A 24,675-nucleotide genomic window follows, 5' to 3' on the forward strand; every position below is an offset into this window, starting at 1 on the left:
TAGAGAACTGAAGCGAAGCGTGTGTAATAATATACCTTCGAGTCTCTTCCGACTTATGGAGGCCCTGTGAAGGCACTAAAGACCTCCAAAACATTGTCATTAACAGCCTTGATTAATTTTGGGTGAGTGGCGCTGCTGGTCTGCAGCAGAACACCAGGATTTTAGTCCTGTGGTACCTTAGAGACCAATAAGATGTTCCACCTTGATCAGGTCTTCAAATGGGAAGGCGTAAAGGGCGGGACTGGCATAAAACCAATAGTGGTACCACAAAAAACAGTGGGATGTGTTAAAGACACTGGGGAACAATATTTTAGAAACGAAAACATGAAAATACCATGCTTTTATTTACCCTCTCAAAATGCTCCCAGAACAGCACGGGACAGGCCGGAATGGGCACTAAAGAAATACTAGTACCACAAAAAACAGCGGGAAGTGTTAAAGACCCTGTAGAATAAGATTTTAGCAATGAAAACATGGAAATATCAAGCTGTTATTAACCCTTTCTCTGCCAAAATGCTCCCGAAAAAGCACGGAACAGTCTGGAACAGGCACTATGTTTTCCGTTGTACTAACATTTGATTGCCCGGTCCGGTTAATAAAAGCGCCCCAATTCAGTGATTTCATTTATAAAATCTTGTTCTCGGGTATTTTTAATGTTTCTCACTGTTTTTTATGGTACTAGTATTTCTTTAGTGCCCGTTCCACCATGTTCCATAGTGTTCCAGGAGCATTTTGGCAGGGAAAGGGTTAATAAAAGCACGCTCTTGCCATGTTTTGATTGTTCTGGAGGGTAGTCTAAAGGACTAAGGAGTTGCTCTAGTTCTGCCTGTTTCTGTGCGCCAGGTGAGATGTGACTCACGAAGAAGACTGCAAAAATAGCCTTTAAGGTGCCTGGAGACTCCTGTTTCTCCGCAGGGATTCGTGGACCCGGCTGACCGCTTTTTTTAAAAATAACTCCCCGCCTATGGGGGGGGGGGTGTTCGACTGGAAGCCGGAAGTAGTTCGTGGACCACTCTTTGTTCTTTGATCTCTACGCCCGCCCCATAGACTCCGGGGGGGGGAGTCGCGGTGCATTGTGGGTAGGCCGGCGGGCGAAGCGGCTATGGCGGATGGTGAGGAGCCGTAAGTACCCGCGCTGCGTCTGCCTGCCTTCCTTTCCCCCTGCCGTGGCTGCCTTGAAGGGGCTCCTGGGCGGAGAGGCTTGTTTGGGGGCGGGGGTCCCTGACCTCCCCTCTCCCACGTCCGCCTTCGCTAGCGGTGGCGGGAACGCGAACTTGACCCGGTGACTGACCCTTCTTTTATTCTCTCTCTTTTTAGGGAGAAGAAAAGAAGGAGGCTAGAGGAGCGGCAGAGAGAGATGGGGTCAGTGCGGGGGAGGGCATCAGGGAGGGAGGGGAAGGGCCAGGAGAGGAGGGGGAGGTCCCCGTTAAGCTTAATGGGTGGCAAGGCTGCCATTTAGGGGGGCAGGACCTTTCAGCCCCACTGTGTTTCAGGCACGGGCACCTATTCTCCCCCCACTCTAGCTGTCTCTTATTTTAACTCTGCTTTCGTCCAAGGAGCTCAGGGAAACGCCTCCATTTTATTCTCCCAACAACCCTGTAAGGTAGGGTAGGCAGAGAGAGAGAGAGAGTCTGGCCAAATCGGGTTTTGCTCCTAGTTCAGCACGCCAACCATTATACCACACTGGCTCCAACTTCTTTGCATCGAGTTTTTCCTGAGGCAATAAATCCTGTGTTTGTTGCCATACCGTTGCAAATGTCAGAGAACTGCCACTTTTATTGGTTTTACTTTTATGTATTTGTTTAGAAAAATTTATTTATTGCATTTTAATCTCAACTTTCATCACAGAGTTTAAGGTTTCCAATCTAGATGCCAATGAGCCCTATATATGCTTAATGTCAGCAAGGTTGCAGCTTCATATGGCTTTAAAGCCATATACTGTTTATGTGATTGCTTGACCACATTATTATCATTATCACTGTTCATCCTGAAGATAGAAAGGTGTATTTGATCTGTGATGTTAACTTCACCAGTGCTATTATTAAAACGCAGTTAAAATAAACTGCTTTACAGTGTAATCTTGCCCCTGAAATCTGAAATGTTGTAATTGTTAGAAATGGTGTGAGGGGTAAGGATTTCCCATTCAGTATACTGTGCTGAATGATTATTAGAAGGGAATAATTGGCAGAACATATATGTAGGGCCACGGATCTGTGCTCCCAGTTGCTTTTTCTTTTTGGCAATGATGGTGTAGGAGAGCTATTGCCGGTGGCTGAGAAGCTAGGTGTCAAAGAGTTATTTTGGCTCTTGGAAAATGTTAAAATCCAGAATCCAAAGACTTTGTATCACTTAAAATGTGAGCCTCTACTGTACTTGTTTCACTGTTGATGTGCTAGAATCTTATCCCCCTTTCCCTTCTTTTTGACCCTGCTTCTTTCCATAGGCAACAAACATTCCCTGAATAGCTTTAAAAGTGCTTCTTCAAAGTCTCACTTCCCTACTATATGGAACTTGGATTGAATATATTTAAGTTTAATGGCTCATAAAGCATTGGCAGGTTTTTACAGGTTCAGAGACTTAAGAGTTAATGATAATAGGAAGTGCAGGTTTGAGTGTGGGAGTTATAGGAGGTAATGAGATGGTAATGTCTTGAGTGTGTATTAATAAAGGATTGTACAGAGAGAGTAAAGCAAGATTGAAATGGACAGAGCTTGGGACTGTATACAGAAAGAGTAATAAGTGATTTTTTTAAAAAAACGATTAAATGTAAATTCCTGTACATGTCTATGTGGGGGTAAGGCCCATTGTACCTGGTGGAGCTTAGTTCCAATTAAACATACATAGAGTTGAGTGGTAAATCTCTCCCTGCTGAACAAAAGACTTCTTAGGAGCTCTTGTTGTTGAAAACCCTGGCAGGAACAGTATTGTAAATTAAGATGGATAGCCATGTTAGTCTGTCTGTGTAGCACTAGAAAAGAGCAAGAATCCAATAGCACCTATAAGACTAACAAAATTTGTGGTAGGGTATGGCTTTCATGAGTCACAGCTCACAAAAGCTACCCAAAATTTTGTTAGTCTTATAGGTGCTACTGGACTCTTGCTCTTTTCTAGTATTGTAAATTGTTGTTAAAAGCCACTCACTAGTTTCCTACAGATGGAAGTTCTGGTTCCTTTATAAGAAGTATTAAAATAAATTACTATAACACCATTCATATTTTGAAACGTACATCTGTAAATGTTTTAAAATTAGCTCTGCTACAAGGGTCAATAACTATTCTTCCAAAAACCATGAAACTTAAATTGGGCATAAGAGAGAAATCTATGGATGAGTTACAATGATTTTTCAAGCTCAAATCAGAAATTTGCTAAATCTTTGAGTGCATTGTTAATGATAAGGCATCAGCATTCAGAGACCAAACAGTTGGGCACACAGTTTCCCTTTTTGGAAAATATAAACAAATATAAATTTTGTGCTGCTTCCAATGGAAAGGTTTACATGAAGCAAGCTACAGACTTCCCTGAATGAACTGTTAAGGAAAGAACATTTTTTACTGCTACCAACATATTACAGCTGCCAATGGTGTAGCTTCCTCTTTTATCGGAAGAGGTATATTGGTCTTCTATGTATAGCCGTGTATGTAAATACAGCACATCAGAAAAACAAGTTAGTGAAATACTCATTTTGCTTTTTTCCTTTTATCTCCTGAATGTTTTTAGAAAAAGTGTGCTTGAAAGAATATTATTGACTTGTTTATTTTTAAAGTATTAACATATTTGTCTGAGGTCAGCAAAGCTGAAACTTCAGGCTATGTTTATATTTAAGAGGGAAGCTATTGTAGCTATATTCTCGATTCCAAATTATTTTTGTCATGACTTACCATTAAGTTAATTTTAATTGAGAGAATATTTGTGTTTTGTACATAGTGGAATTAACTTCCAAGCAGCTTATATGATCCCAGAATTTCACATACATTTTGTTATGTGTAGAATAAAACTTGTCCTGTGTGACAACTGGTTTTTAGCAGGCAAGTGTAAGCTTGCAGATATACTGCTTTGTGTGCATGTGTTCTGTTTTTCCTACTGGTTTTTGCAGCTGAATTTCTATGTTCTGTGCAGAATGGCTGTTGATGGTGGGTGTGGGGACAATGGAGACTGGGAAGGTCGCTGGAACCATGTAAAGAAGTTCCTCGAGCGATCTGGACCATTCACACACCCTGATTTCGAGCCAGGCACTCAAGTGAGAAATAGTTATTTTAAATACAAATGTTTGTGCTATTGTATTGTAAACTGTTTGTTTGCCCTTAATGAGTTTAGTGAAACTGCAGGTGCACACTTTTTTGAGTTTATTTAAAACATTTATAAGCCTGCTTTTCACAGCCAACTGGGACCCAGTTAAGCAATTAGTTTTCTACATAACTTTAAGTAGCCTTGCACAGCGAAATACTGTACATGAATTACTGTATAAGTGTTAAAAGTCTGTCAGAGATGACTGGATGGACAAAATCCTGTTTAGGGTATACATTGGACAAAATACTGTTTCATGTTTACAAGAATAAAGCTATGATAGCTACAGAAAGACATTTGGTATAAACAAGATTGTTAAGGTAGTGTTGAATTATTTTGAGATTGATGTGATCCATCAAGTATATGCAGTTATGATTAAGGCCTGATACAAATGTAACACTACCTGAAGGATAGGAAGCACACATCTGGGGACATTGTGTTCTCTTCTTGCCCCTTTCTCATGTTTGCCAGTTCCTTCTCTGCCCTTCTGCTTGGGCTTTTCACAACATATGACTTTTTTGATGTTTGTTCACATGAACCTGGGGATGCTCCTAAATTTTATTTCAAAGCTCAATGGCTAGATATTTCTGTAGATGCTGCAGGTCAGCTGTGAGCGGCATTAGCTTTTTACTTAGATTATGGTTGCATAACATAGTTGATTCAGGGATTAACAGTGAAATCCTAAACAGAGATACTCTGGTCTAAGACCATTGATTTCAGTGGACTTAGACTGGAATAACTCTGTTTAGGATTTCACTGTAAGTTTTTAAAGAGTGCATAGACAAAAAATAAAATGGACAGAAATGTCTCTTTCTTGTATGTGCTAAACCACGTACATTTAACAATTGTCTGCCTCTGTGGATCATGGTTTGATTTATTTTTTTAAAATTAAACTACTATATCTATTATGTGTATAAGCAAAATTCAAATTACTGCTTGTCACTGAAGGATTATCTCTACTAATCAAATTAAATATGGCACTCACATAATTTCAACAGTGGATTCTGTTGCTTTTCACAGTTTTTAAATAACATAGCCCTATATAATAAATTCCACGAATCTACTTAGAAGTCTTACTGTTTTTTCTTTTTTTCAACAAACTGTTTATCTTGGTTCTTTACAGCCTCTTGACTTTCTGTTAAACACGTGTAAAGTTCTAGTTATTGGAGCAGGAGGATTAGGATGTGAACTTCTGAAAAATCTGGTAACAATTTTTATTTCTCTATAGTTCACTGAGAAGATGTCGTTTTGCATGTGTTTGTGCGCTGGATACTGAGCTGTGAGAGTGACATGATTGAAATATTTTGCTCATATATAATATCATATTGATAATTTATTTTAGCACCTACAAGTCACAGGAAATCCCACATGCAAATAAAAACAAATACAAAATTATATAGAATAAAATATGCACTTAACACAGATTTAATATGATTTATAAAGTGTATAGAAACACTTGTGATCTAATATGTGATCTAATATATAATCCCTGTACATTGGTGATTTTTACAAGTTGATGCTGAAATTGGCTGCCGCTGTAATTTTTGTGCATTTGCAGAGATTTGCATACATTATACAGCAGCAGATATTCTGTTATTTGCCAGTTATTTTGAAGTGAAAAAACCCCTGTCAAATTAATTCATCCTAACAAACTGCAAGGTAATAATGAGAAAAAAAACTTCCATTTGGCCTTGTCCACTGAAATAAATATGAGACTTATAGCTCATTCCTGTCCATTCTGAGTCCCCCAGGTCCAGGGATATCAAGAACAACTTTAGTTGACTATAACTAAGATCAAAGACAGCACAAAATCTGTCCACAAACGTACAAACTTTGTGTGGGGTGGGCAACTCTAGAATTGCCAAGCTGTATCTGAAACATCCTTAAAATATACTGCCAGTTTCTGAGAGAAAGATGGTTTGGCACATTACATCTTTTTACGTTCTTTGTGTCTTGGCCAGCCACTCTTGCAATCACTTTAGTGGAGCTGGTTCTGTGTCCTTTAATAATAACAACAACAACAACAACATTCGATTTATATACCGCCCTTCAGGACAACTTAATGCCCACTCAGAGCAGTTTATAAAATATGTTATTATTATCCCCACCACAAAACACCCTGTGAGGTGGGTGGGGCTGAGAGAGCGTCAGAGAGCTGTGTCTGATCCAAGGTCACCCAGCTGGCTTCAAGTGAAGGAGTGGGGAATCAAACCTGGCTCTCCAGATTAGAGTCTCAGGCTCTTAACCACTACAACCAAACTGGCTCTCTTTAGCTTGTTAACCCATTTTTCTGAGGGCCAGTAAATAGCGATGCCTTTCTTGTTGGCTCTTGCCTTCCATTATGAGTCCTCAAGCACATAACTGGCTTGCATGAGATTTTGACTTTTGATCAGTGTTGCAAAACCCTTATCAAGGAACAATGTGTTTCTTGTCATTTTACATTATTGTTAAGGATGAGTGGATGCCTCCTGTTTTGGCTTTTAAATTGTTTCATGGGTTGCTTTGCTTCTGCATTCCCCTTCACCTGCATCCCATTAATAATCTGGAGAATTTCTAAAATTTCCCAAGTAGCGTATGCACAGTGTGTTGTAGTTTTAAGGGTTTGTTTTTTTTACAGAAGTTGGCAAAAAATTTAAATGACTTTTGTGTTGTCTTAATAATAATTAATAATAACATTAGCTTTATATACCACCCTTCAGGATGACTTAACACCCACTCAGAGCAGTTTACAAAATATATTATTATTATCCCCACAATAGAACACCCTGTGAGGTGGGTGGGGCTGAGAGAGCTAGAAGCTGTGACTGACCCAAGGTCACCCAGCTGGCTTCAAGTGGAGGAGTGAGGAATCAAACCTGGTCCTCCAGATTAGAGTCCTGTGCTCTTAACCACTACACCAAACTGGCTCTCAACAATATGGCATGGATCTTAACTATGTTTTCTGATCTGTTTTTTTTTTTGCCAATTCCAGTTCTCTGTTCCTTGCACTCTTCCAGGGCTTTGTTGACCATTGGAGACAGGATATCAGGTGTCATAGCAAGCTGCAGCATTGGGAGGATTTCTTCAAAAATTAATTTCTGCATGTTGTCCTCATGCTGAATAGGAGCCAAATGTGTCTCTGTATGGTGTGGGTAGTAGAGAGATGCTGGTATCAGTTTTACTAATCTTCGCTAAGTCATTGCTTCATCCAAACACAATTTATAAATTGAGTTGGGATTATGTGTATTATCCATTATAATAAAGTATGCTGATACTGAACAGATCAGAGTATAAATGCCTGAAAAATACAAAGTGCATCCAGAGAATTTTGGTGCTACACTGGGTGTGTTTTCCCTGATCTGTCAAACGTAACTAGGGAAGGTATAGCTTATGGAGCTTTATATAGCCGCCCGGTTATTTTCTTGGAAAGCATATACCTTAAGTAAGTGAGGGAGATTCACTAATGGGATGAAAATGGCTTGCAGTGCTCTGCTGCTGTATTTTTTTTTCTTTTGCAACTGTCAGTTCAGGTAGCAATTTTTTCCTGTTAATATATAACTGCAGAGTGTTTTGGTACCTTTACAAACTCCTACAGGTACTGGAATGTTTCAGAAGCAGTAAATTCATCCGAACGGATCTGGTTATACAAACATTCTACTTTGTTTTGTAACTTTGATGTCTCTGTTTTTTAGGCATTGACTGGTTTTAGACAGATTCATGTCATTGATATGGATACTATTGATGTATCTAATTTGAATAGACAGTTTTTGTTTCGGTAAGTGGTACACTTTAAGACTTTTATTTGGGTACAAGCTATAAACTGCTGCTCTCAGCTTCAAGCAGCCTCCATTAATTAAAACAGAATTCAGTGCATTGCATCCTCTGCAAGAACATTCGTGAATGACATTTTAATACTAAATCAGGAACTTACTTTGACTTCACTAATTCCAAATGCTTTCTCGAAGTCTCCCTGCACACCTTAGTACTTACTCTGTATCTTGTTATTGCTTGCCTGCTCTCCTACCCCTTTCTCCTGCCTCACTATTGCAGGACACATTTCCTTGTGGTGAAAAACACTGCAACTTTTTTAGCACTCTCAGACACTAGAAGTGGCTTGGGTAACCCTGTGGAGCCCTGTGTAATAGTATTAGGTCCCATTCAGATGTCATGATAAACTTCTGTTTGCTTCCCACAGGCAACAGTGCAGCTTGTTCTCTTCAGTTAAGCTCCAGTTTGCCCGTATATACAAATATAGGCACCCAGGTGAACTGAAGTTTGTTTCATCCCCAGAGACGGGGATTCTGAATCAAGCTCCAGTGTGGTCAGATGCCTGCACCTGCACCTAATGACAAGTTAGAGTTTGATTCAAAGCTTCCCAAATCAAGGAACTTTAACAGTATTCTGCATGCAGAGGGGAGAGGACTGCTTGTCCATGAGAATTACTTCATGACATCTGAAACAGCCCTAGTTTCCCATCTGTCAAATAGCAATACAAATTAGATTGTTGTATGGGAAGGGAAGGTAAATGCTGAGTATATGGCATTTTTCAAATGGCGGCTGTGATTCATAGTGCTCCTTGTGTGGCTACACACCAACATTTCTCTCTGTGCCCCACTATTTTCCTGGGTTTGATTGTGGTGGCAGTTATTTGTGCTGCACCAGAAGCCACTTCTGAAATTACCCAGAGCTTCACTGCTTGTAACTGAGGTTGCTTTGGAAAGCAGGAGGCTCAAAACCACTCTGTGTGTGAGGAGTTCACAGTTTACTGAAGGGAAAATTAGAGAAAGAGATGTTTCAGTATTATCTCCAATAGAAGCACTGATTTCCAATACCATGATCATTTCTGATTGAAACTCGTGGTTGTTGCAGAAGAGCTTGTAACATGTATAGTTTTGTGTATTTTGTGCAAGAGACTGATCTGGATAGCTAACACATTTTGTTTTTTGCAGACCTAAAGATGTTGGGCGGCCTAAAGCAGAAGTTGCTGCTGAATTTCTAAATAGTCGAATTCCTAATTGTGCTGTTGTACCGTATCCTTTGCTATTGTTTGCTCTCCACCCTCCCAATTGGTTACTCTATCTTTTGCTTCTCGCTCTACTTGCATGGGCTAATTCTGCTAGGTTATTTCAGAGAAATTTAAAAAATGAATGTGCAGAGCTAACCCACCTTTGGCAGCAATCCCATCCCCTTATATCAGCTTAATTTGAAATATCAGCTGAAAAGCAGTGAGACAGCCTGACTTCTTTAATAGAAAAAGAGGTTTTTAAAAAACCCAGAGTGGATTTATGTAATCAGATTTTAGGTGACACGTTCCACTCAATCTCACTCCTTGATTGGAAGAGGTTTTGTATTGAAATCATCAAGAAACATCTTCATTGGTTAATAATACATAGTTTAAATGGGTTCAAGAGATATGGGAAAAAAGCTGGTCATATAAATAGAAAACCTGAACTTTCAATGCAAAGCACTCCAGCTCTCCCATCTTAGCTTGAAGACTTCTTGCATGTGTAAACTTTTACGAGCACTCCTGTGATGCACATTCCCCCTTTAGCCCTGTGGTTGTCTTAAACAGTTTCCATTTCCTGGTACATTGTCATTGTCAAGTTCTAGCCCATCCCCATGTTTTATGGTCCAGGGGAGGTTGTATATGCTTGCTAAGTATAGGAAGGCAAACCTCACACTTCTCTCTCCCCTTGGCTATACATCTTTTGGTTCCTGCTGCCAGCAAACTGATTTGTCAAGCTTTCCTTTCACGTGAGGAAGAATCTTTGACATAGCCTCTTTTTAACCAAAGAAAAATACTGTACTATACTAAATATATATTGTGGCGCACAGAAAATGCAAGGGAGGTAATGCCATGACACAAAGGCTAGGCGAAGGAAAGGAAAAAAGGGAAAATATTAATTAAACATTAATCAGGTTAACTAAATTAACTTGAGAGCCACTGAGGTTACCTGGATACGTCAGGATACTGAGGCAAGATGCCCCCTTCATCCCATTTAGCTCCTGGTCCAGGATGAGCATACACACAGGGCAGGACCGCCCCCCCCCCCAATCCTGAGTTGGGGAAACCTCTCTCATGGGCCCTCTCTGCCAGCCTGTCACCCATGCACATTGTGCCTGTTGTCTCTGGCTTTATTGGCCATCAGAAGTCATCTTTCTAGCTGAGGATAACACTAGAGCAAATAGTTAGCTCATCTCTGCACAGTATCACACATGAATGTTTTATGGCCCTGCTCTTTCTGGATAAAAAGTTAGCTTCCTAGGGTTTGATCCTAGGGATTCAGTTAAAGGCCAGCTTTTGTATCCTCTCTCATAACACCATCCAAATTATTTATACCATTTAACCCATCATCCTTAAAGGATGAGTTGTCCTGACCCTAGGTACTCTTCAGGTCTCTTCTGCTTCCCCTCAGAATTTGTTTTAAGAGCAGATGCTTACTCTTTCTGATAATAAGTGGCAACAGTCTGGTTCTATTTAAGTTAAAGGGGATGACGGATGTCTCTTTTGTTCATATCTTGAAATATTCCATGGTGCCTCATATATTAAACCCTTCCTGTCAGTATCACCATCTCATCCATGCACTGCATCCCAGATCTCTATCTGGCTAGTGCTGGCACTACAGGTGGAATAGGCACTGTTTCTAAAAAGCTACCTTGGATGTCTGGATTTATCCTTCTGCATAGCAACCTGATTTTTTCCCATCAGGGCTGCACAGCGGTACTTTCTAATATTGCTGGTGGTGCCTTTGTGCACCTCCCCTACACTACCTGTTGGCCTGCCTAAACAGTGCATAATGTTTGCAAGCTTTGCTTCAGACAGTTGCCCATACAGGCCAAATCCCTGTCACAGACACATCTTTTTTTAAATTTGTTAAAAGATTTTATTTAAGAAGTAGGAAAGAACAATTAATAGTGCATAGAACCTTATACAGAAAACTATTAAATAAATCTAACAGATTATGTATACTGTGAAATACATTGAATAATAATAATAAAGTGAGATTCCTACAAAATATAAGTAAAATATTTGAACTATTTTTTACACCCCTTCCTCAATTCCAAGCAGTTAGTCCAAAGCAATACAAATTATAGTTCCACCTATTGTTGAGGATTCGGCATGAATGAAACTATAAACATCTGTATGTTATGTATCCACATTAAATTATGATTTAATATTAAATTATTTAATATTAATTCTATTGCTTGACTTAGTATGTTAAAATTTGGTCTAGTCTTACATTAGTAGATTAACCTATTATATATTTCATATATTGATCCATTAGAAATCATAATTAAAAAGATATAATAAAGACTATATGCAGAAATAAAGACTATATGCAGAAATAATACTTCAAAACAAAGCAAAAAGAAGAAAAAGAATAGAAAAACTTAGCAAGTACTCTAGGAAAGTATATAAATAATCAAATATATAGACTACTAAAAAAGTTTTCCCTGCCGTCAGCAATGAGTTAACTCATTTTACTTGGTTATTTATCTAGCAATTAGTAAACTAGTCTTAAGTAAGAAACTTAAGCTATTATATATTTAATATATGAATCCATTAGCACACAAAGTAATAAGAAATTACTAAGAAACATGGTATTTCACAAGAGAGAAATGATTTTCCAACAGGGAGAAGAAGAAAAAACCTTTTAAATTTTAACTTTGAAGGGAAGATTCCACATATTTTGGTTTCAGCAATTGCTCGTTCTAAAAACCTTTTAACATCCCAAGTTGCTATTTTGATATTATTTTGGTTATTATATGTAAGGCAAATTGATGACAGTTTTGCACACAATATAATAAAAAATTACTAGGAAACATGGTATTTCATAAAGAAAGAAGTGATGTTTCACAAAAAAAGAAAAATGAAGAAAAGAAGAAGGAGAGAAAGTTGACAATTACTTTAAGAAGATATGTAAATAAACTGGCAGATAAGAATTTCCCACTCCATCAAAAATAAATTGTATCTTAAAAAATTACCGAGGAATGACCTTTAGATATAAGCTCTATCTGAGGGGGGAATTCCACATATTTTGGTTTCAACATTTACTCATTTTTGGAAAGTATTAGCCTCATAAGTTGCTATTTTGATTAATTTGTTTACCTCTTAACCTAATTTTATTATTTATTATAAATACCAAATCTAAAACTTTACTTTGTAGCATATTTTGCTTATTATGTATAGGGGTGTGCAGGGCCAGGTCACTTCGGGTTTATCTGAAGCGGGGGGAAATCCGGAAATTCCAGCAAGCCGCTTCGGAATTAAGGTATTTTACTTGCTTTGGTATGTTCTGTAAATATTTGGAGCATACCGAAGTGTGTGGGGGGGAACTCCCCCCCCACCTCCCCCCCCCGGGGCAACCCCTCCACCCCCCACCCACTTACCTGGCAGGAGGGTCTGACAGCTGGGCGGTGGCAGCGGAAGCGGCAGCACAAGGCTGCGACGGCCTGGAGCCAGCCGGTTCAGCTCCTCTTCCGCTGCACCGCCGCTTGAGCCTGCGGGGCGGTGAGGAAGGCCGGAGCTTCCGCCAGCCCTTCCTGCCCCTCAATTTGCCGCGGCGGCCATTTGAGGGGCAGGAAGGGCTTTCTCCGCCTACTCCGGCCTTTCCTGTGCTTCAAATGACCGCCGGCATGCTGCGGCTAATTGAGGGGCACGAAGGGGCGGCGGCGGCGGCGGCCTTCCCCACTGCCCCACAGGCTCAGGCGACGGTGTGGCGGCACAGCGGCAGAGGAGCTGGAGCCACCGCTGCCAAGGTCGGTGGGGGTGGGGGTGGGGTGGGATGATGTTTAAAGGGCCCCGCCGCTGCTTACAAGCAGCGGCAGGGCCCTTTAAACTCATCCCCTAAGCTTTCTGAAGCATTCCAAATGCTTCGGAAAGCTTTGATTAGGGATTTTTGAATCGATTCGGATATCCCTAATCTTTACGGATTGGGTCCGATTTGGGTAATTTACCTGAATCGGATGTCCGGGGTCAGCAGCCCAGCCCCCGGACAGGCAGCGGCAGGGGGCAGCCGGGAGACAGCAGTTCAACCGCTCTGTCTAGCAAACAGAGCCAGAACCTGCCTACCCCAGGGGGAAGGGGCGAAAGGCCAAAGCCTCAGAAGGCTGGAAGGAGCAGGGAGAAGCCAGCTAGTCCCACCCCCCAGGGGGAAGAGAGGGGGCTAAGCAGGCTAGAGGAAAAGGGCCAAGGCAGGGGGAATAGGGACCCAGCAACAGCCCAAACAGAGCCCTTACCTTCCAAGGAGGAGAAGCAGCCACTACAGCCCAGAGCCACACCCTGGCTAGAGGACAGCAGCCTGGCTCAGGAGGTGCTAGGAGCCAAGCCCCTCCAGGTGGAGCTGCCACAGGCATTCTGGGGGAGGAGATGGGTAGCCCCACCCAGCATCAATGAGCAGGCAGCCCAGAAGCTGGCCAGGGCAGCTCCTCGTGAGCAAGGCCAGGCATGATCAGCAGCACAGAAGCCGGCTGGGGCAGCTCCTCGCAAGCAAGGCCAGGGAGACCTCAGCTGGGGATGGCTCGTATTCAACCCCACCCTGCCAGCAAGGCAAGGAAGCCAAGAAGGGATTAGTGGTAGGAGGGAAACACCTGAGGGAAGGCACAGCTGGGCCAAGTCAGGAGAGGGCACAAGCCTAGAAGGAGGGTGGGGCAGGGAAAGGAAGCCCTATATAAGGTGGCTAGGAAGAGCTCTGAGGTGGTGGGTGTGAGTAAGGAGTGATGATGTGGAGAGCAGTGCAATGCAAGAGTGGAGGCTTGGAGGAGAGTTCTGGAAGGAGGAGATGATGGAGGACGCAGAGGGTAAGCAGGCCAGGTTGAGCAGGCCAGCGAGTGGACTGAGAGGGAGTCTGGGTGATGTATACCGCCCCTCCTTCCACAGAGCAGGGTCCTGCAGTATCCCTGGCGCCCCTCTGATGTCAGGGCCAGCCCAGCTGGGGCCCCGCCCAGCGGCGGCAGCGACAAGCCCTGACATCGGAAACCTGAAGCGCACACATCTCTCTACATTCATAAGTATCAAATCTTCCACGCTCAAGAGCTCTCCTTCCCTCATTTCCAAAATGTTCATTCAGTTGTAGAGCCAACTTCTTTTGGTATAATAGTCGCTTTAACACAGGTTGTTCGTATTCTCAAATAATGAGAGGTGATCAGGTGTGCTTGTTTTTAAGTTCTGAGGGAAATAATTATTGGATTCTCAAAGGACAAGTTTCTCCTAGCTATCTTTAGGCTGTATCTAAAGATGGAGATGAAAAAAGTTAACACTTGTACTCTTGGAACCAGTGACTTTGGGGGAAATGGATGTCTTGAAGCTGTTCTGAAGGAAGAATTTTGAGGGAGTTAAAAATGAAAGCATTTTGTGTTGAGGGTTTGACCACATGTTAGATTTTGGACTTCGACAACTAGCCAAAATTAGATTGCTTATTTCTGTTAATGACCTTTACTGCATATATTTACAGACATTATAAAAAGATTCAGGACCTGGATGAATCGTTCTATCGACGTAGGTGGCTATCGTGAAAATGATATATTTTTACTTTATATTGGCTTAGATGAGTGGGTTTGTTTTAAAGAAAAGATAAAATGATGTAAACTAGTCTGAACTTGAAAATTACATTTCCTATTTAAAAACATGTGGGTTGTATTAGAGGAGGAATATGTGTATATAACAGTCTCAGGATTATCATCTAATGGAATGTCTTCTGCAAGAGCATTATGTATTACCATGAGACCTATAGGGTGGAGAGATTCCTATCCCATACTTTTATATTGATCCCCCCACAGCCCTCACCCTTGCTTTTTGCCCTGCTTTTCTTGCTTCCCCAGCCCCTTCCATCCCTTTTCCCTACCCACTTCTGCCTCCTCCTCAATTTATGCAGCCACATTGTCTCTCACCCTCTCCGCCCTCTCTATCTTCTTGCTCTCTTGCTCACCAGCCAGCCCAGCTGCCCACCCTGTTACCAATCCATCACCACTGTCACCTGTCTGGCTCACACTCATGGCTGCACTTCCTCCTCCTACCATCCCTTGCTGGTTCCCACTTCCCCCTGCTGCTCCTCATGCTTCTTTGCTGCTGCCTCTTACTTCTCTCCTCCAGTTTTCCTTCCCTGCCTTCTTTCCTACTGGCTGCTCCCTCCCTGCTGCTGTGGTGCCACCATTGCCTCCCTCCCATTCCACTGTCCATCTGTCCCTTCTCCAGTCCCTCTATTCCAGCTACAATCTTCTTGGTGCAACCTCCTCTCTTAATTGTTGCATTGGTTGCCTCTTCCTTTCTCTGTCTCCAAGTTTTGTTTCTCTCTCTCTCAGCTGCCAGCAGCTGTGTGGCCTCTGTACAAGTGGAAACTTTGCTTTCCTGGTTATGGTTTTTTTTTTAAAAACAGTTTTCTTAAGCTTTTTGATAATTATGCAAGCTAAGTTTGTAGAAATATCTTCTCTCTCTCTGTACATGGCTCTGAGCCATGGATTTAAGTATCCAGAGATGGGGCCATGTTGAGTATTATATATGTTGATTACATATTGCTCTGTTCTCTTCCAGAATTTCATATAGTTGTGTGTGGTTTGGATTCAATACTTGCAAGAAGATGGATAAATGGCATGCTGGTAAATATTTTTAATCATTCAAAAGTAGTCAGTCAGTGCTGCAAAGTGTGTGTGTGGGGTGGGGGGGGGGTGGGGAGAGCGCGAGAGCGAGTGCGTGTGCGAGTGCACATGCTGTTGACAAAGAAGTAATCTAGAGGTTGGGAGTGTAGTTGTTAAACTGATTTTTTCAGTGATTGGTCAGGCTCTGTAATCATAGTGGCACCATACAGTACAAATAAGATGCACATTCATTCACTTGTTGGAAGGTCTGTATGCATGTTTAGCTCACTGAAACCTGAATCCAAGTAAGTTGCACATACGTGTTTTTTTAATTTAGAAAATTAAATGCTTTAATAAGTGTTGCTGCCACATCTTGTGAAGCCAAAAAAACCAAAAACTGTCTTCCAGTGCAGTAGATGCTGCAGTTTTTCAGAGGGGTCAGACTCAGCTTGTCATCTTAAATTATATGATAAGGAACATGCTGTTTAGCAATTTTGAGGGGAAGGGCCTTACTTAATTCAATAAACTTTATGCAATTCATTTTCCAAACATTCTTTTCCCTCCCTCTATAGATGTCACTTTTAAACTATGAAGATGGGGTGTTGGATCCAGGTTCCATCATACCTTTGATTGATGGAGGAACTGAAGGCTTTAAAGGAAATGCACGTGTGATTATTCCAGGCATGACAGCTTGTATTGAATGTACACTTGAACTTTATCCACCTCAGGTAGTTAAAAGATGTGACACTTCATAATTGGGCTGCTCTTGTGAACTTCATGTTGAATCATTGTGTAATATGTTTTCAACAGGTAAATTTTCCTATGTGTACAATTGCTTCAATGCCTCGGCTACCAGAACATTGTATTGAGTATGTCAGGATATTGCAGTGGCCCAAGGAACAACCTTTTGGAGGTAATTAATAAATTATCTATAGGCCTATTCTAAATTGGAAGTCTGATAAAATAAAAGTCCTGGTCTGCTTTATTTCTCTTGCTCTACATACTGTTGTATAAAAATGTCATGGTAGAGACCCTCCTACCTATGCCTATTGTTAGTTTTCTGATTTTTATTCAATTTTCTTTTGCAGAAATCACTATTTTAATAACTAAGCCTCTTGAAAAATTTATACGTTGGTCACTTTTTAAAAACAATGTTCTAAACAAATCAATATTTTGTGCCATACTGCAATTCTGAAGAGCTATTTCAAAACTAAACAAAGATGAATTTTAAATTTCTTGTAGAGCGTGTTCCCTTAGATGGAGATGATCCTGAGCATATACAATGGATTTATGAGAGGTCTTTAGAGAGGGCATCACAATTTAATATTAAAGGACTAACCTACAGGCTTACACAAGGTGAGAAACTACAAGAGTTGTCTTTTCAGTTAGTGCTTCTGATAGTTGATAAATTTTTGTGAAAAATGTAAGTTTCTAGGTTTATTTTCCCTGTGTGTCTTGATGTATATGGCTGTTACCAAATTAAGAAGGTATTTTCCTTGTAATTATTTTTGTTAATATCTATATTAATTTTTAGCATTCAGAATGGTATTGTGTTCTAGCATCTTGCAATTACTTAAAAGTTTCTTTTCCTTCCCATGCAGGGGTTGTAAAGCGAATCATTCCAGCAGTAGCTTCTACCAATGCTGTCATTGCAGGTATAGTAGTCAAAAATAAGTGTGTCGGTGTGTCTGTTCCCTTATTATGTATGTAATAGTAGTGCTAGGAATCCAATCTAAAAGTATGTTCTCCCTGTGCTATTTCTTCCATATGTGGGCTGTGTGTGTCTGGATGATGGGCAAGTTATAAATGTATAAAGAAAATCATTGACACTCCTGAGCAGACTTGCCTAGAAATGCATTGCACTGAAAATAATGGGATTTATTTCTAAATAACCATGGTTGGAATTGGAGGGAACTGGTAAGGTTGGATCCAGCCAGTTTTTTATTCCGACCCAGTTCCCTTCCTACCCACAGACCCCATTTCCCCATGACTTTTGTCCATGCAGGTCCCATGTTCTTCAGCATAGTGTTTTAGGTGGTCAAAGTGGACCCTTCATTCCTCTTTCACCATCTGAAAAGCTGGTTGGATTCAACCCCTAGTCTAAAAAGAATTTTACCTGTTGGAGACTGTTGAATGGGGAAAAAATGATGTAAGATCAATATGCTATTCAGTTGTGCAGTAACTGTATGTGTATAGACATTTTGCCAAAATTCCTTATTTGGACTGCCTGTGTCAGGGGTGGGCAATTGTTTTGGCTCGGGGGCCACTTTGCGGGAGCGGAGGTTAGCGGAGGGCCGCACCTTTTAAAATGATTGCATTCATTAGTTAACTTTGCATTTCAGAAAAGGTATAAATTGTATCATAAAAATCAATAAATATAAATTAAATAAAATAGTGGTAGTTTTATTCAATTTATTTATTGTGCTAATTTCATATCATCTGTAGCTGCAAGCACATTTAATTTTAGAATCAGTTTAATGAGACAAATGTAGGAATGAAGGAAATCTCGGTTCAAGGCGGATTTTTCTGACTGTCGTGGCGGGCCACAAAAAACTCTGTAGCGGGCCGCATGTGGCCCGCGGGCCGCAATTTGCCCACCCCTGGCCTATGTGATTGTGTGTCCAGTGCAATAGAGATGCTGGATGATCTATTGTTCTGTCATCAGTGCGTAGTCCCAAGTCCTTTTGGGTAACAAAAAACAGGATAATTCCTGTTTTGTGTAAATATCACTTCCCCTGGAATCCTGGGTAATAGCCCCATTGCTGGTAGACTCAGATCCAGAAATAACATGTCTTGTGGTAAAATATCTAACAACATTCCTTTGTATTAACCACAAAAGAAATGATAGGTTTACTTACATGATCTACTACAGGGCTTTCAGATTTATATTAAAAATTTAAATTGAGGTTCTGGAATTGTAGAAGTCAGTATCTTATTATTTTCTATCTTCTTGCTTTATATATTTTACAAGTTTTATAAATTTTATATATATATATATATATATATTATGCTTAGAGGGAATATTGTATTTTTAAACTATATTACTCACTGCCTTACACCTTGTGAAGGTAGTGATTTTGTGATGATTATGTAATCTATTTTCTTGAACTTTGTTTTACCTGTTGCTATGTAACGCTGCACATTGTTTTAAATTGCTGACATGCTGTGTTTATAAGCCTATAAGCTTAAGGCCTCTGGTCAAATGAGCTTTAATATCAAAATCCTAGTAATCGTCACATGATTCAGTTGCCTTATGACGTTTTAGATGAATCCAGTTATCTTGCATATAAAAAATTTGCCATACAGCATAACTTTCAGGAATACTTATATACATACTGGTAATTTTACTTTTTTAAAAATGTATGATGATCTTCAATTTCTCCTCTTGAATTTTCACATTGTTTCTCTCTGTCCCTAGCTATATGTGCCACTGAAGTTTTTAAAATAGCTACAAGGTAACTTGTTTACAAATCAAGTTTTTTTAGCAAATATGTTGCTTTATAAATGCTAATAGATTTTTTTTTGTTACAGTGCATACATACCTCTGAACAACTACTTAGTTTTCAATGATGTAGACGGTCTCTACACATACACATTTGAAGCTGAAAGGAAGGTCAGTGCTGCAAAATACTTTCTTAGATTGAAAGATGGTTATATTCATTCTTGGTCCTCTGTTGATTAAAAAGAGCTATACTCTGTAATTCCCAAATGCTTAGATAAAGAAGTAATCTTGTTAATTCTTGTACCTTGTTTGCTTGTTTGATGTATTAGTTACTCCAGGAAACTGTCATGGTTTATGTGGAATGATTGTTTAGAAGCTGCAGTTAGAATAAAACACTTCTATTTGCCTCCTATTGAACTTTGGCCATTGAGCTCAAATAACTCTTATTCCGTCAGATACACTTGGTATCCTGTTTTTTTTTTCCTGTGTTCAGTTCAGGATGCTAGTAATGCAGCTTTGGGAGCATTTTCTTCCCATGCATCCTTAGAGAGCTTGACTATGGATCATCTGCTCTAGAAAGAATATGGGAGTGAGGATTTCTTGATTAAGGTCCCTGCCTATGGAATGCTCTCCTTACAAAGGTTGCCCAGCGCCTTATTTGAACTTTCTGCGGGTTTTATATGGTGGCTTTCTGCTTTGGATTCTGAATGTGTTTTGTGTATTTCTTATTACATCAGAGAAGAAAAGCAGGATATGCATTGTGTAATACAGTTATGATAAGGGTTCTGTTACTTTGATAAATCCTTTAAGACATGGCTAGGCAACCCCAAATAAGCATGCCAGTTGCAGCACACCAGACCATTTACTTGGCCACCCAGACCTCCACCCAGACAACGGAGGCATTGTCAGCACTGCTGGAGCTAGCTGTCTGGGAGAAGGCAACAGGCATGGTTTATGCCTGTCATTATCTAGAATTGCACAACCACCAGCTAAGGCAAAGATGAATCCCTGAGATGCTGACAGCAGCCGTAATGCTTGGCTTGCTACAAACACGTCTGGTCAAGTATATCCTTCACCTCTTTCCCTCACCCATTCTGTTTTGTTTGCTGGGTGCACTTACATCTTCCCAAGGAAATGTTGCCTTTTTCTGGCTCTTCAGTCAGAGCCTACCCCTGTTCTAACATACCTTATCACAATCTATTCATGTTACCTCATCCTGAATTTAAGCTCAGTTCAGTGTCCCATCAATTTCAGGGATCTGGTAAATATTACATCTTTATGTAATTCCTTAATGCCTTTAATAACTTTATTTTTAATGTTTGTGTTTTAATAGCTTTGTTTTATTGGTTGAAATGCACATTGAGCAAGTGTCTGGAGAAGTGGTATATAAATTTTCTAAATAAGCAAAAATTATATCTTGAATTAGATGTATTAATTTCTGAATAAATAATTTTCATTGATTCTTGATTGATTTTTGCCATATTGATTATTTTTATTGTTTTGCAGGAGAATTGTCTGGCTTGTAGCCAGCTCCCCCAAAACATAGAATTTTCTCCATCAGCTAAACTGCAGGAAGTCTTGGATTATTTGATAAACAGTGCTTCATTGTAAGTTTGGAAAGAATCTGATCTGTAAATCCTTGAACCTAGATCCTGAAGACACACTAATTCTCAGGAGGTTAGGGATACTGTTTTATTGTTTTCTGTTTTTCTGAACAGACAAATGAAATCTCCAGCAATAACAGCTACAGTGTATGGGAGGAATAAAACGCTTTACTTACAGGTGATTTATACATACTAACTTTTCACTGTTTGTATTATATATTGTATCTTAAATATAGTCAAGCAAACTGTTTTTTTTTCCAGTCAGTAACTTCAATTGAAGAACGAACGAGGCCAAATCTTTCAAAAACTTTAAAAGGTAATGTTAAACATTATATAGACGTTGAGACATACAGCTAAATAAAATAAATAATGCATAAACCGCCTATAATATTTAATGTATCTGTATATAGTCCTGCTATTCTAAGATCATAAGGGAAATCTGTCCATTTTCCAAGTTTTACTTCCATGTGAAATTACGTAACTTGGCTTTAGGGGTCTTGGTTATGAAGTCATGTGATAATGTTCTGTGGAAATATGCAGTATGCTGTACTGCTGTAGAACTAAATACATTGTTCTGCTTGTTCATCAGGTCTTAGCCTCAAATTTCATAATTTCTTAAAATTTTGAGTTGAATGATTTGTGTTCAGATTCCACTGGGGTGGCCTTGTTAGTCTGTTGACAGAAAACCAAAAAGTGTTTTGTAGCACCTTGAAGACTTACCCTTTTAACAGCATATGCTACAGTGTGTTCAAGCCCACTTCTTCATATGTGTACTGAGAGAGAAAAAATTGTGAACAGTGGGCTGGAAGTCCTGGTTTGTAACATTTCTGTGCAGAACTCAGAAGTGTACACAAAAGCACAATAATCATTGCTATCAATTGTAATTGATAACACAGGCTGCTTTTGTTAGAGCAAACAGTTACAGCCTATAGAGGTACTGGCAGAATTGTGAGACTGTTTGAGCACCTGGCTTAAACCTGTTGATGAATTCTGATTCAGCAATTTTGTGTTGAGAGTCTCGCTTTGAAGTTCTTCTGTTGAAGAATTCAGACTTAGGTTTACAGTAGAGCATTCTGGAAGATTGAAATGTTTCTCTGCTGTTTTTTGAGTATTGCTGCTGTTTATGTTAAATCAGTTGTACACTTTTCATAGTTTATCGAAGTGATTTTGAAATGCTGTGCTTTCTTGTTACAGAGTTGGGACTTGTTGATGGTCAAGAACTTGCAGTCGCAGATGTCACTACACCACAGACTTTGCTCTTCAAACTACATTTCACTACTTGATAATCAATAGAAGTGATGTCGATGTGCACTGAAGAAGACTTGCACACCTTGTAAAACTACTATTGTGCCCTGGAGAAAGACAAGTTACCCTGACCAATCCTTATTACTACAAGCAGTTGTGGACTTTTACCCTGAATAAATAAGTCCCATTTTAGAACTGTATTTGAAAACCAATATTTGGTTGATGTTATTTGTATAAATGCTCATTGATGTACAGCAATAATCCATATTTTCAACTTGTATGTACACTAAAATGCCAACACTCCTTTCTGCATGATGAAACTTTATGATGGTTAATAATTATTCAAAGCCCTCTGAATGTACAAGATAAACTAAGATTTTAAATTACATTTTAGAGTCTGTATATAATTCTTATATTCAGACTACAGGCAGTAGGATAAATACACATCTGATCATTTATTTAATATAGTTGAGTCATTTGTCAGATATTAAGTGTTGCCAAAACTTCTGTACTTTTCCAAACCCGGGAAGACTGTACTTTAACATCTGTACATGAAAATTAAATACTTTGTATTTTGCAGTTATTAATAGCTATTAATAGCTTGGTGTTGCCCGCTGATATTGGTGATTTGCTATTAGGATATTTATTAATAAAATATATAAAGATGCCTTAGTCTGTTAGCACATGTCTATTATGCCTTTTTAAGATGTGGGCATAACTACAAAAATGGGGGGAAAGTCAAACATAATCCTGTGAAAACCAACCAAGATGTAAATTATCCTTTAACCTCTGAAACCATTAGAGTTTTTCTTTTTAGTAAGCATTTTAACTAATTCTTGAATGCGAGACTCCAAAGTCCTTGCCTATAAGAACTATGATACTGAGAAAATTTAAGTTGAAAATCATGATGTAAAATTCTGACAATCTTTGCCTCCTGAGAGGGGGAAATTGGAGTTTGAGGGAAGATGTGCATGAATTTCTGCAGGATAGCTTAATTTTATTATTCTGGGCTATTGGCATAAAGAATTGGTTTTTTCCTGCTGTGTGGCCTTTATGTTCACTCTTGAGCCCTTCATTTTTTTGGTATGCTAGGAGCAGCAGAGATAGCAATTGAACAGCCTCTTGTACAGAGCAAATGCAAGACAAACTTTGCAACAACTAGTGTTCTTTCTCATTTGAGTAATCATGCTCCCCGCCCTCTAAGACCTTAAAATAGCCTTGGGAGGAAGTACGAAGTATAAACTGTTAAACTATTTGAACATCTCCACTCATTAACAAGACTTGAGATGGTTAAATGGCTCATGCAGCTGCTTTATATCGAGTCACGCTTTTGTCCATCAAGGTCAATATTGTCTAGTGGTCAGAGTGGCAGCTGGTTTCCAGGCTTTTACATCACCTACAACCTGATCCTTTTAAGTGGAGATGCTAAGGACCTAACATGCCAAGCAGATGCTCTTACCTCTGTGCTATGATCCATTCCCCTTTGAAAGAGAGACAGTAAGATGGTTAGGCTACAGTGTAGTTGTACTGAATTTTTTTGTAGGACCTTTTGGTTAGTAGTCTTGAAACAGATTGGGCAGGCAAAAGTACACTTAAAAACAAGTATTAATAGAGCCAGCATGGTGTAGTGTTTAAAAGTATTGGGCTAGGATTTGGGAGACCCAGGTTCAAATCCTCATTCTACCATGGAAACTTTTTGGGTGACCTTGGGCCAGTTACACCCTCAGTCTAACCTACCTCACAAAGTTGTGAGGGTAAAATGGTGGAGCATGATGGATGTAAGCTGCTTTGGGTCCCCAATGGGGAGAAAGGTGGGGTATAAATAACAGTAGAGAGAAGGATTAGGCAAGTGATATTTCTCACCATGTGTGATGCACCATCAAGTTGCTTCCAACTTATGATGACTATGAATTAACAACCTCCCAAATGTGCTGTCATTATCAGCCTTGCTCAGATTTTGCAAAATTAAAGACTGGCCATCTCATTTTGGGTCTTACTCTTTTCCTCCCGCCGTCCACCTTTTGTAGTAATTATTGTCTTTTCCAGCGAGTCTTGTCTTCTCATGATGTGGCCGTATTATGATAACTCATATCTACTTTAGCTAAAATATTTAAGGTTGCCAATCTCCAGGTTGGGCCTGGATCACTCTCAGAATTAGAACTGATCTCCAGTTAACAGAGATCTCTTTTCCTGGAGAAAATGGCTGCTTTGGAGGATGGACTCTATGGAATTATAACCTGCTAGACTATCCCCTCCCCTAACCCAGCCTTCCCCAGGCTACACCTCCAAAATCTCCAAGAAAACCTCTCTGTGTAGCCTACAATAAATAAAAATAAAAACAACCAAATCATTAAAAATGTTAAAAGCAGCTGAACTTAAATGAACTTGTCCAACTGAAGTAAAAATCTTGAAAAGCAAATTAGTTTTTTCTAGCTTATTTTGATTTGCGTGAGGCCCAAAGGAAGGCCGAGGCGTTTTGCGAAGCTCAGGTGAAAGTGGTCCCTACATAAAAAATGGAATCGCCAGCCTGACGTCGTTCAGTGACAC

At 39.9% G+C, this 24,675-nt stretch overlaps 1 protein-coding gene across 2 annotated transcripts; it reads left to right on the top strand.

Moving 5' to 3' along the window:
- The first annotated feature begins 1,091 nt into the window (after nucleotides 1–1,091).
- Nucleotides 1,092–22,800, top strand: UBA3 (ubiquitin like modifier activating enzyme 3). Of its 2 annotated transcripts, XM_054978641.1 has the most exons (18): nucleotides 1,096–1,122; nucleotides 1,318–1,362; nucleotides 4,117–4,237; nucleotides 5,408–5,488; nucleotides 7,956–8,038; nucleotides 9,213–9,293; nucleotides 14,718–14,761; nucleotides 15,794–15,858; nucleotides 16,410–16,565; nucleotides 16,648–16,750; nucleotides 17,080–17,193; nucleotides 17,439–17,492; nucleotides 19,256–19,292; nucleotides 19,369–19,450; nucleotides 20,786–20,886; nucleotides 20,998–21,061; nucleotides 21,145–21,199; nucleotides 22,078–22,800. In XM_054978641.1, the coding sequence occupies exons 1-18, from the start codon at nucleotides 1,103–1,105 to the stop codon at nucleotides 22,164–22,166; spliced, it is 1,395 nt and encodes a 464-aa protein (XP_054834616.1). In that variant the 5' UTR covers nucleotides 1,096–1,102; the 3' UTR covers nucleotides 22,167–22,800. The 2 variants fall into 2 exon arrangements, with proteins under 2 accessions (XP_054834617.1, XP_054834616.1); XM_054978642.1 differs by lacking the exon at nucleotides 1,318–1,362 and having other exon boundaries at nucleotides 1,092–1,122.
- The last annotated feature ends 1,875 nt before the right edge of the window (nucleotides 22,801–24,675 follow it).

This window comes from Eublepharis macularius, chromosome 4, assembly GCF_028583425.1.
Source record: "Eublepharis macularius isolate TG4126 chromosome 4, MPM_Emac_v1.0, whole genome shotgun sequence".
NCBI classification, from domain to species: Eukaryota; Metazoa; Chordata; class Lepidosauria; order Squamata; family Eublepharidae; genus Eublepharis; species Eublepharis macularius.

What these genes read in the sequence shown, in the direction of transcription:
- UBA3 (XM_054978641.1), top strand. Translation starts at nt 1,103, where the DNA reads ATGGCGGATGGTGAGGAGCC. An exon ending in GATGGATAAATGGCATGCTG is followed by an intron (nt 15,859 to 16,409) that starts GTAAATATTTTT and finishes CTCCCTCTATAG; the next exon opens with ATGTCACTTTTAAACTATGA. An exon ending in TCTTTCAAAAACTTTAAAAG is followed by an intron (nt 21,200 to 22,077) that starts GTAATGTTAAAC and finishes TTCTTGTTACAG; the next exon opens with AGTTGGGACTTGTTGATGGT.